This window comes from Crocodylus porosus, unplaced genomic scaffold, assembly GCF_001723895.1.
Source record: "Crocodylus porosus isolate Cpor-Errol unplaced genomic scaffold, CroPor_comp1, whole genome shotgun sequence".
Classification (NCBI taxonomy): Eukaryota; Metazoa; Chordata; order Crocodylia; family Crocodylidae; genus Crocodylus; species Crocodylus porosus.
Window position 1 is genome coordinate 40,091,373 of NW_017728907.1, and position 13,105 is coordinate 40,104,477.

At 35.2% G+C, this 13,105-nt stretch overlaps 1 protein-coding gene across 12 annotated transcripts in view; it reads right to left on the reverse strand.

Moving 5' to 3' along the window:
• Positions 1-583: 583 nt before the first annotated feature.
• The window catches only part of ADGRL2 (adhesion G protein-coupled receptor L2), a 488,780-nt gene continuing 476,258 nt past the window's right edge, over positions 584-13,105 (reverse strand). For 5 of the 12 annotated variants that reach the window (XM_019531201.1, XM_019531198.1, XM_019531202.1 and 2 more), the window contains 4 exons: positions 9,974-10,102; positions 9,440-9,536; positions 6,088-6,216; positions 584-2,780 (listed from right to left, as the gene is read on the reverse strand). In XM_019531201.1, the coding sequence (XP_019386746.1) occupies positions 2,026-2,780; positions 6,088-6,216; positions 9,440-9,536; positions 9,974-10,102 (1,110 nt within the window). In that variant the 3' untranslated portion in view covers positions 584-2,025. Of the gene's footprint in view, positions 2,781-3,468; positions 3,522-5,781; positions 5,864-6,087; positions 6,217-9,439; positions 9,537-9,973; positions 10,103-13,105 lie in introns of all 12 variants that reach the window. The other 7 variants (XM_019531207.1, XM_019531204.1, XM_019531208.1 and 4 more) reach the window with 4 other exon arrangements.

Consider the following 13,105-nt stretch of genomic DNA (forward strand, 5'->3'; position numbering starts at 1 on the left):
TTTATTTGCCATTTTAATTTTCAAAAAAATTCTCTGAGCTATCTAAATAATCAGGGTTAATCGGTACATATTTTATATATACAGAAAGAAAACTATATTCTGCATCCTCACACCATAAGCGACTGATCTACAGGAAGGAAGAGAAGTCTGGGAAACAGGAAAGTTTAGAATTCCAAATCCCAACTTTACAATGGACTTGCTGATTGTGTCTTCAGCAGCGCCATCGGTTCCATACCTCAGTTTCCAAACTGGGTAAAAACTGAGCTCCTAATATTCAAATGGTGCTGTGATGGTTTGTACAGCACTTTAAATACACTGCTATAGAAATGCAACTAAAAATTTTGCTCACTGTCAAAATACATCTTCCTATTTAAAAACATCTAATTACCATTGTCCAAAATACGACTGTAGAGCTTACCACAATTTTTAATTTTAGTAGATTCCTACTTAAAAAGAAAATCTGTTATGTAAATGCATGAGATTACAATTTCCTAATGGAGCTCATGTATCTGATTTTGATCATATATGATTGTGACTAGAATGCTAAGCAGCAATGACAACCTCTATTCAGTAGAAACAGACATACAGATTCTATTGTATTTTTAAAATTTAAATAATGAAATATAAGGGAGCAATTTAAGCAAAACAAAAACACTTGGGTCAAAGGAAGTTTAGTGCCAATTCCACTTCATATATAATAATGCACATTTTACCTATTTGGAAAAAATTCACATTTATTTACTGTCAAACAGGTGTTAAACTTTACACTGGATATTAGTGATGGGCTCATTATTAACAGTTTACACAAAGGGATGAAAAAAAGCAGAATTTTGCAGAAACAATTTACACTTCATTAGATCTTTATCATAAAATAAATTAATTACTAAATATAGGCAAAAGGAATATGGAAGAGTACTATTCGTGTTTTATTTCATTTTTCAAAAAGGACAGGCACCTTTGTTCACCAGAAAGTTTGTGAGAAGTGTCCAGTGTCCCCTTTTCCCCTCCCAACTCAACCCTGATTAAAGAATGAACAGGGAACTGATTTACAATCTTAGCTAGATTTTACCAAATTTGTGCAAGACTTGGCATAATTGGCTTCTAAGAAAAATTTCTCCCCCCGATGTTATGTTCTTTTGGCAATAAAAAATTTAAACGTAAGAATAAAAACTAACCTGTCAAAGCAGAACACTGTTTACAGTGAAAAATAAGTGAAAATGGGTAGAATTTGCATTTTAAACATACTATAGTACTATGAACAGAGTGTAATAAAAACAGCTTATAACATGTGCAACCAAGAGCTTTTCACAATATTTTCTTCAAACTCTTTAAAATTATTTTAATGACAATTATATTTCAGTTGGACACAAATGTATTTATTTTACCCTAGCAATAGAACAAAATATAATTTCTTTAGCCATTTTTCATGAGAACAGTTCATTGTACAGTTGAGGAAATATATGAAATAAGGCCTGTGGCTTGATTGCTAGTGGTTAGACATGTTTTCAATCTTTGCCTTAATGGAAAAGATTTGCAGTGAACTGCAAACTGATGCAGAATCTCTCTCCTGCTTTTGCAAGTCTTGTCAGGAATAGTAAGGTACAGTAAATTTGTCCCACAGGATTTTAGAGCCTACGTCTTGTATATAATACAATGCAGGCCTACAAAAAAATGGTGCAGCCATATTTACAAATTTAGTTCACAAACTGCTGCAGTAAAATGGCTGGGAAGTTTTTTCTTTGTTTCACAATTTCCTTAAATTCAGCAGCAGAAGATAATCTTAAAATACCTTGTTGGTATCTCTTTTCTTTGTAACAAATAATTCATTTTAGTATACTCTGTGTATATACAAAGTTTTTGTTTTATAAAAATTCACAGAACTGCAAGGTCCATCATCCCCTCTACATCGGAGAACCACAGGGTGAACAGAATTGTCTCTTCGAGCAGATATGAGGGAGCCTGCATGGGGCCAATTAAGTCTTTTTAATACTTGTATGTGGCCTTTAATATTTCTTTGCTACACTATTAAAGGCTTGTCACTAGTTGCATTTGTCCTTCTCTAACATCCCCTTCAGGAATACATCCTTCCTTGTTAATGGGAATTATATAGCCATCGCTATTACCCCTGCTGATTTGATAGTACATCTGAAGCTGATGGCCAGCTCCAAGATTTGGCATGCTTTTGTAGTAAATGTCCTCATTTTCGCTTCTTCTGGAGGGAGAGAGATCTTCTTCAACATCAGGGCTGCTCTCTGGGTAAGGAGAGTCTCTAAGATTGGGCATGCTTGTGTAAAGAGAGTCTCTGTTGGGGGACTGTAGGTGGTCTTCAGCCTCAGCTGTCAGCTGTGAGACATAGCTGTCAGTTCCTTCGGTCTTCACTTTCTTCTGTGGCTGGTACAGAAGGGAGTGAGTCCGTTGAGGAATAAGCGGTGCCTCAAGCTCCTTATGGTGAAGCTCCAGTCCTGGGTTGTCACTGTGCATCAAAGATGAGGCATCTGCCACAATGGCATCATCTTCACTACTGCTCCCGCCTATCACAACTTTGGCTGGTAGCGTGCGCTCTAGGTTGTGGTTCTTGCTGCTGCCCCGCAGATTGTTGTGCACTAATTCTGAAATGATCATTTTTTCAAAAGCAGTATCATTCAGACTTAGTCCACAGTCTACAACTTGCACACTGTCATTATAGTCTCCATTGCGCAGTGAGTAGCTGTTGTTGAAATTACCATTTAGCGGTAGAGTATCCATGGCACTTGTATCCCTGGCATTGTTCAGTGAATGTCCTGAAACAGAAAAGGGACAGTCTGGGTTACTGCCTGGTACCCTTTGGCCAATTCTTCTTCTTTTTGTACAAAACTCTTTAATGTGGTTCAGGACAAAGTTGTACTTGGAAGTAAGGCTTGAGAAACATTATGGTTACTGAACATTCCCAACTGTAAATGGTTGCACACCTTATATAGGAAAGATGTATTTCAAAATAATACTTTTTTTTCCTGTGGGCTTGAGTGGCACATCAATTTAGAAATTTGGGGAGAACAGCGGAATTCTGATTTCATAATTTAAGGTCAGTTTGGACTCTTCCACAAGAAACTATTCACTCCATGCCCTTGCATATGTAATGCAAAGCAATTTAGTTGTAAAAACATTTACATTTTAAAGTACAACACCATGGCTTAGAAAAATAAAATTAACAGAATTTGTCCTAAACGACACTAAATTAAAAAGGAATTAGATCACATACATAACTGAAGGTAAATGTATAACATAAACCCACGTAACTGGCAAGCAACTACTTTAACAACGTTTCTAACATTTTCCTTTTTTTCTGGAGATGAAGTAAAGAAAAGAATGAAAAAATGGACAAATACAAAGAATTTATGTTAAACAAGGACAGCCATCTTTCACACTAAAGGGAGCGGGGCCCACAAGCACCATCCAACAACACGATAGACAGCAGGTGGAATGACTCACTTTGGACAACTCACATCATGTCTGTCTGCTCAGGCTATCTGGCCTAAGAGTAGCTGATATATAAAAGAAAGTAAAATGATTTATTGTAACATGATGAAGAATTACTAAGCTTCTCAGCAACTTAGTCAGAGCAAGGGTTCAGCAAATTAGATTACTAAGCAATAACAGCTTTTTTCCCACTTAATGTAATTTTTTGCACTAATATTCTGTCTGCCAACAATGGCCTCAGGCTTCTAAAGGTCAAAGTTCGCCTGCAGCCCTGCAGTCTGCATCAGTCACAGTGACAGCACTGAATGAACCAGCATAGTCAATTAAGAGTTAAGTCCACAGACGCTGTGGACATGGAGGTCAAATGCAGAAATGTTAGGAATTTCTGTAAGTATGGGTCACAGAAATTAAACAAAGAATAAATATTAGCTATGGAATGGGAGGAGAAAATCAGCCATGGCTGACATCTTAAAGCTGCTGGAGGAATGACAGATTGGGTAGATCTGTTGGAGATATGAAAAGAAGTTTAGGGAAAAAAACCTGGAATCTTATGATGACACGCTCTTCTTTGTAATAAAGAAATTTATTTTCTATAGACACAGAGACATGTAAACTATGACATCACAGTGCTTCCCAGGCAAAGAAAGAGAGAAAGTTTTGAAAGAAACTGAACAGTCTGTACCATGGAAAGTTAGATTATTTGTTAGTGGATTCCTAGAAAATCACTTTATCTACAGATATGTCTGGAAATAAAGAAAGAATGAAGAGTGATGCTATTGAAATGAAACTGACCACTGTGAGGCTGCTGCATTATATGCAAGGCTTGGAGGAGTATAGGATAAAAAAATGTTTCCAAGGGTTATAGATTTTCTGTTTTATTTCTGTTCCAGATTTAAAGCTGCAGCTTATCTTAGAAAATTCAAATTTCTTCTGGGAAAAGAACCCTTTTTGTCCTTTTAAAAGAAAGGGATACATTTTTTGTCCTGAAACATATTTTAATAACAGCATACTGATTTTTTAAAATGGAATTCTCCATTTCAAAATTTGCAAGTAATTTTGTATTGTGCTACTCCAGCTCTCCATGTGTACCAAATTAGACAAAGTAATGATGGTTGTTTGAAAGGCCTCTTTAAACTTTGATTAAACAACTTTGTAGTTTTGTAATTTCATACATGTTCCAAGATCTTTCTTGCAGAGGTTTTAGCCACACAGAACATATGGCATTTATAATAATAGGCAACACATGGACCACATGCTGGCATTCATTTCCCTCATGAAAGTGATTTCTATAATTTTAATTCTCTTTCCTCTGCTCAGCAGATACCGAAACATATTTGATAATTCAAAATTAGTTTTCTATGATATACTGCAGGGTTAAGTAGACTGGTATATATTTGAGTTGAAGAGGCAAGTTTTGTTGCCCGTGATCAGGTAATTCACTTGAAGTCTTTCCATGGCCTGTAGCAAGAATACTGTGGGAATGTAGAAATATAAAAGTAAATTATTAAGCATTTCTGCTTGACATTGCTTTTGTCTTAAATAGCAAATTATTTCAGCATTGTACGTCCTCTAATACCAATTGGGTTTGCTACAGACGTCATGTTCTTTTCCAAAAGCAGTATACAAATACTGTTTGAACATAAAAAACATTTCATTTGCAAATTGTGAACCACTTGCCCGCTGAGTCTACTTCATGACCGCTAGTTATGTTTTAATTGTGCCCATTAAAAATCATGCTGAAAAAATTTACATTTGATAGGCAAAGTTAAGTTTTACTCCCATACTTGTCTCTCTGTAGGTTGCTAGAGGAAAGCATAAGGAAAGTAAGAAAACAAGAGAATGAAAATAGAAACTACAGTTCATTTAAAAAAGAAATTTAAATAAAAAAATGGAAACAAGGTTTTATGATCTCTACTTTGTCAAAGGTTTTCAAACTAACAGAATTTCAGTTATACTAGAGGTAATACCTGATCACTCATTAAAATTGTAAATACTAGATTAATAGTAATTTATGAACTACTCCAGTTAAGAAAAGCAGTTGGATAATATCACAAAAAGTTAGATTAGTGATGACACCCTTTTAGTCTTACAGAACTAAACTGTCCTAATTATAACCTCAAGATTTTCCTGAAGAAATAAGCTAACATAAAGCTGCACTATACTATAGTTTGGCTTTATTTAAAGCTGGATGCAATTTTCTACACCAGGATATCCAAAGGTGTCAAGATGCCTTGCACGCTTTATTATCTAATCAGCTCCATTAGCATTTTTTTTTCTCAGCAAGCTTTAGAGTCAACTGAACCTTATATTGCATAGACATGATACCTCTAAGTGATTTATATCTTGAAGATGGGCTCTCGGACCATGTGGTGTCAGTCCTGTAATAGTATATTAAGATTTATGCCACCTGTGTTAAAAACATGGATAATTATTGGTACATACTATTACAGCAAAGGCATTACTATAATATAGTGCAGTTTTACAAGCCTAACATTGGCAACACTAGTATTTTTCAAACTGGCAGAAATTAAGAATGCAGGACAAGGATAATGCAACTTAATTTTCTATTTAGAGAGAAGAAAGGACTTAGAGCAAAAGAAATGCAAGTTTATTCAGTAAGTGTAAGCACACCTGGTGAGTTAAACACGGGAGCTGAAGGGGCATTACATACAACTGTTTCAGCGAGCAATGTGTTATAGGGGTTGTTAGTGCCATGTGGTCGAAGAAGAGGGTTTGTTAGTAGGTAATTGCCAGTCATTCCTAAAGCAAAGAAACAAAAAAAAGTCATCAGTTCTTTAATTTTTATCCCAGCAATTTCTACAAAGTCTTTTTTTTTTTAATTCATCATGAGTCATGTAGAACTTGTCAAATATAATTTGGGTAAAAACTTCTGAATGTATTTGAGCTACTAATTTGGAGGAGTGGGAAAATATAGTTAAATTTCTGTAATTCACAGGTGCTGTTCAAATCCCTAAAGTAAACACCTGCTGAGAATGACATTTACTAATTTATGCAAAACCACTGTTAAACAAAAATAGCAATTAAATGCAAAGAGATCACAGTTCTAGTTCAAGATATTATAGCTTAAAAATAATAACCTTAAAACACGGTGGTCTAGAACCGAGGAATCCAAATTATATTAATTTAGAGCTTTTGGGCAATCGCTTATGAAACCATCTGGGTTATGGCTAAGTTTACTAAAAGCAGAGGGAAAAGGGAAGGGAGTAACTCCTTTAAACAGAAACAGCGGATGACACACTGCAACAAGCCTGTCTTAGTAAATGCAAAAGCACACATGCTGAGAGGAAAACAAAATGTTTTGCTTAAGAAATCAAACCAGTCACATGTTCTTTAAGGTCAAACAAATTCATGCTGCAAAATTATCTGCCACGTTTTAAACAAAAGTTTTGAACGCTGAATTATATTCAACACAAGTATCTTAACAAGCAAAAGTGAAAAGTCACATGATAGAACAAATATTTCTCAGTTTTAAACTTGTGCATCAACACTTACGCAAAGCTTCAAACTAATTGTTAGACAATGTTTTAGAATAATTTTATTATGCACTAAATGTTTATAAAACAGTTAACCTGTAAGACTCCTAATACTTAAAAGGGAAGACAAGTCAGAAAACTGAAGATAAATTCGACTTAAACCACTGATAGAACACATAGCTTTGAACAACCCATTAAGGTAATAGTCAACATATGACAAACTGTTTCAGAGCACTGGCTCAGGACCAGAGTTCCCTGAATGCATGATATGTTGGAAGAGAACTAGAGAATCATCTAAATTTTCACATACTATTTAAATTTATTAGGATCTTGTTCAGGCAATAACAGAAGATATTTAAATATTAATGACTTTACCCTGCTAGAGATATTTTAGCCTAGGTAGCAGAAATTCATGGAGTTCAGGGAGTTATTTTACTGACAGATTATGCTAATCTTATTTGACAGTAATTTCATTTAGTTAACAATTAGATGGATTTTTACCATTTTTTTGTTGCAATCTAGACATAATGAGAAACACTAAAGCAAATGCATTTCCATTCTAATTTTAATTTAAAAGACTCTAATACATGTATTATTGGCAGATCTATATTTTTTCCTTTTACCAACCACATTCTTATCTTGACATTATCCTAGAAGTTTTTTTTTAAAAGGCAAAAGATAGGGCCAGATAGCATATTTGGGACTCATGGGTTGAGAGAGGCATGAGCTTTCATAGACAACACCTCCTCCTTCGTCTGATGCGGACAATAGACAGCCTACTTCATCAAATGCTCGTTAAAAAAGCACTTGTTTAGATTTGTGTCACTGTGAAACAACGGAGATCCCTATTTTTATGAGCTTGACTGTGTGGGTCAACTGAAAGATGATCAGCTGGTCATGACACTTCCTTTGAAAAGTCTTGAACCTGTGGCATGATATGAGGTCTGAACTCTGCTGTGAGTTAGCTAAAGAAGGCAAGGTAGATGTGCACCTTTCATAGACTAACTAAATAATATATATAGAGAGAGAGAATACAAGTCTTTGTGAACCCAAGTTCACTTTATAAGATACTATGAAAGGACATGCAGAAAGCAAAGTATAACCACAAACACAGAGCAAGCCTGAGGATTGATAGGATTGTAACGCAGGTTAGAGTCCAGACAGGCTTGGCTGACCTGTTCAAGATATTTAAATGAGCAGGTTAGAGCAGCAGGAAACTCCTTTTCTTCCTACGTAGCAATGGGTAAACTGAGGCTCACCAGAGTTCAGAGTTGATTTCAAGATTCAGAATGAAAGGACATTTCACTGAGGTTAGTAACTTCCATATTTGAGAATGGGAAGTAAATTCACCCTGAGCAGGAACCCAAATTTGTTTTGTGTTTTGCTTTGACTTTTGCCTTCCCCTCTCCTATTTTCAGGTCAGGACCAGCGTTTAGCTATTGAATGGGAAGTACTCTGGTTCTCACTATGTTAGTCAGGGTTCTTCAACGTTTTAGCTAGAAGACAGAAGTCACTATACTGGGCAACAACAATAGCAGCAGTTTTGCTATCTTCCTTTTTCTAATTTTGCTGATTTAATCGAAACCTACTTGAGGCAGCTCCAGTTCCTACACCCTTTTCTCACAACTTGGTTATACAGCTGGGAAAAAGTTAAATTTGGACTAGAATAGGCAGGGTGACAGACTTCTGGATTTAGCTGTAGTTACAGGACAGTCCTCATTCTGTGAATGAACCCAATTCCTCTGTGAGAAAACGTGGAACAGGATCATGAGATGACTGAAGCTGGAATGGCCCTCCATCTTGACTGGGTATGGATATGAGTTTGGGGCCTTCGCACTGCTAAGTATGACTATGGGATACATACTTCTCTACTGAATTAAAGAGTTAATCAAATTTCCCCTTCCAGAAGACTGTAAATCCAGATAGTATGGCTGTGACTTTTTGGGGCCCCACATGATAATGCCCTCACGATGCCCGTTACAAAAAGTATAACATTCACTGGAAGAAAGAGAACTCCCTCTCCCCTTCTCCCCTCCCCCAAAGAAAAAAAACAAACAAAAACCAAAAAACTTGGTACAGGTGTCTTTTGCATAGATATGGTGTCAACTTGATTTCACTGGGAAAATTTCTGAGTCTAAAAATCATACTCTCATATAAGCACTAAAATGGTACTGCAGTGGTATTTCTAGTTGAGATTTAACCTATAAAGGTTAGCAAAGGTTTAAAATTATGGTCTTGCTTTTAAGTTAAATTATTGATGATACTTATTTAAATACACTTCCCATGAATGGAGAAAGTCAACTTTTATACCAAGCAGGCAGGTTGAATGAACAAGGTTTTAAAATGTGCTTGTGGAAGACTTTAAAGCCATACTTTTAGAGAACATTTGTTCCAGGTTTTTTTCCCTTACACATTTTTTTTTCCAACTCTTATCTGTCAAATGCTATAAATCTAAGTCTTCTAAAATTGAAATGTTCCCAGTGACTGACCTTGATTAAGTGTTGAAGTGCTGTTGATGTCACCTGAGATAAAGGAAGATTCCGATTGTTTTCTCACAGTGTCGTTCCACATCCTTCTTATACGGCTCTGTTAATGCAAGCAAGGAAAAATAAACATGGTGTTTTAAGTTGCAAAAAGCCTCTTTTTCTCATTCAGTGCCATCATGTGAAGTATTCACATAGCTTCTGACTTTCCACTAAATAATTTCTTTGGCTCAAAATGAATCTATGGCTCCTTTTTTATAAAAAGTCCAATCTAGTAAAATCCAGTTAGATAAAACACAATTGTACTCTTGCCACAAACCAGTTCCCTAATAACAAAATAAGATGAAGTTTGCATAGGAACAAACTGAAAATAAACCTTGCGGAAATGTTTAAAAAGAAAACAATCCTACCATATAAAAGCCTGTACTTGCAATTTAGATGGTTATAATGAGAAGACAATTAGTGCATATGAATGGAACATCTCTCAGTAGGCTTTTTATAAATAAGGTTAATTAAAAGATGCTGTCAAGTCTGTGTTACCTGAGTGCCAGAGGAATAGCGAGCACTAGTTCTTGTTGTTGATGCCTTCACTGAACTGTGGGGGCTCTCAGTTGGCAGTCCACCACAGCAGTAGGAATGCCGAAAGCACTTGCCATATTCCTTACGTACCTGTAGACACACATTTGGGGAATTTAAAATATAGATATATAGGTATATCTATACATGTATAGCTGATAATGTTTCCATTGGGAAAAGGAAGTAATCTTGCATTTCAAATATTTCTCAAGCAAGGAAACAGTTTACAGTTCATGTGTACTGAAATCCTGACAACTATCTAAAAAAATGGCAGACATTTTTCAGGCATGCACTATTACTGAATGAAACTTATTTGCCATTCACCACCTCTTAATAAATTTTAAATAAATTCTTTTATAGAGTCACAATGAAAGAAACATGAAAATCAAGCTGCTGCACATCTTTACATAATTCTGTATGTAAACTCTTTATAATACTATGATTGTTTTCACATAGGAATAAGTAAAATATTATGATGCGAGAATTCCCTCTCCCAAATCCCTCATTTCCTCTACGTTTTCTTGCATTTGTTTTTGGTGCAGAGGCCTGTCTTCCTATCCCTGAATAATGGCTATGGTAATGCAACTGGCATTCACATGCATGAAAGCTAACCATATAATTTACCACCTTCCTGAAAACCAATGGGTTTTCAATTGAAACTAACAAACTTTCAACCAACTGTAACGAACAAACTTTTATACAAATCTTACTATATCCAAGCAAGCTGCTGCTAATTAAGACAGCCACACCTCCTTCAGTGGTGTATGATCCTGACAAATAAAACAGATCAAATCTATGAAGAGGGACCAACTACATCAGTAGATCTCCTACTGTTATGTTTCAGTGCCAAGATGTGAATTTTGAAATCTGGGCCATGAGTTAATTTATGAGAACTTAAGTTGGAACATAAAATTTAAAATTTGTTGCTAGGAAGGTTGGCAGAACTTGGATGTTTGAACCCTGCAGCTTCACTTGTTTTAAAATAAAAAATAATTAAAACTAATGGAAGGTTTCAGTTACTTTCACTTTCCAAATAAACAGCTTTTTTAGCTTTATAACTAAATGTTGTTTTTTTTTAATATAAAAGTCATTAGGGAACATCTCATTCCCTTTAATGCGTCTAAAAACACCTGATTTCTATTTCCAAGGAAGGTAATCAGTTAGTCCTATAGCATACACATATTGTAGCAGCACTGTATGAACCAGTAAAAGATGTGATGGGTAAAATTTTTCGAAGTGTCCAACTCTCATTTCCAAAGTCTATTTGAACATGCTTCCTAAGTTTGCTTTCAAAATCATTAAGACTTAGACTAAGTTTCTGTTGAAAATGGAACCTGGGTTCCTCAGATCAAATAAGCATTTTCTGATATTTTTTCTAAGAATTTTATTGACACTATGAATGTATGCGAGGAAGAATGAGTGTGAAAAGCTAAACATTCACACAGAACATAAAGGACCCAATAATGTACATGCGTGAGGAGAAGGGGGTTATTTTTTGTGCAACACATGGTTTGCTTTTAAAGCCCCAACTCATTTATTCATAAAATACATTATTTCTACCTTGATTTTTTATAAAAGCATGAGTAGGATGCAACTTAAAATACAATTTTTAGTCCACTCCTGAATTTTACATAGAGATGACAACTTACATATTTTGTAAAGGAAAGGTATATGGCTTATATTTTAAATGAACCCACCTGTAACTATACACAATGCATATACAAAAATAAAAACACATTTGTGGTAACACATAATGGTTAAGTTCTTAAAAATGTAAAGTTATATACTATTAAATGGTGTAACACCTAAGGAAAATGTATTTCTGTACATTAATGGATATTAAATGCTCTGAAACACTATATAAAAGGAACAATAGCAATCAAAACTATATTTTTACCCAAATACCACCCTCCAGGGCCAGTTTTGCCTAATACCTATATTGCTGTGAATGTACATTATCTGTCAGTACTGCACATTCAACTGTCATTATTTCTAAATTATAGCTTGTTCGAAACTGATGGAAGTAACAGCACTATCATCTTGTCAGGACTGGAAACATAATAGTTTTCACTTTCACAATTCTATTTCTTTGTTCAATTTAGTGACCAACTAGTAATAACAGAATAAAAAGACTGCATTAGCTATGTAGACAGGGACTGGATGATAGCTAGTGAAAGGCACTGAAACTTTGAAACCTTAAATGGCAGCTTTAGCATTCTTTCAGGTATAAATCTGCTTGAGAGAAGTTAAGGTTTCTCACACCTGACTGGTATTTTAATATTGTTTTTTGCTGACTCCACTTAATATTAAAACAATGCACAATTGTAATAGGAAATAAAAAAGCAGTCCCTGGTTGTAAAGTCTTATACAAATGGTAAAAAGGCTGACATCTTAAAATATCCTAATCTAGAAAAATATTTGCATCTTTCCTACACTTTGATTTTGTCTTCCTTTTCCTGCATCCACCCTCATTTCTGACCAGGGTTTTCCTTCGTCTGAATGTACAGAGTGCTGTACCCAACTTAGCAATATTTCCTCTCACCCTAGCTCCTTTCCCAAAACATATTGTAACTATTTGTAAAAAAAAAAGGTTGTATAAATCAAATTCAGAATATTCATCCAAGCATCTCAAACCATTTAATAAATATTAGCTATTTAAGTTTCCTGCGAGGAAGGTATAAATGGGATCTAATGACTACACATTCTACGATGTTAATTGGCTACGCTATCTTTTGGCTAGGTATTTATTGCATATTACCTAAAATATTTCAAAATTCGAAAATTTAGAAAAGCCAAGAAAAATTCTCTGCTTTACCCCTTCTGTCTCTCCTTTCTTACTCCATACTTGTTATCTTAACATGCTATGATACTCTGATGTACACTGTCAGCTTTTTGGTGCCGATGCCATTTTTAAATCCCAGAGCAGTGGTCCCCCAAGTGGGGTGCGCTAGACGATCCACTGAGGTGTGGGAAGAAAATATTAGAACTTCTATTTATATATTTTTTTTAATCTAAAAAAATAAGAAAGAAATTAAGCTTTACTAATATTTAATATATGGATTGACAGTGGCACCCTCACTCGGTCCGTATGTCAGA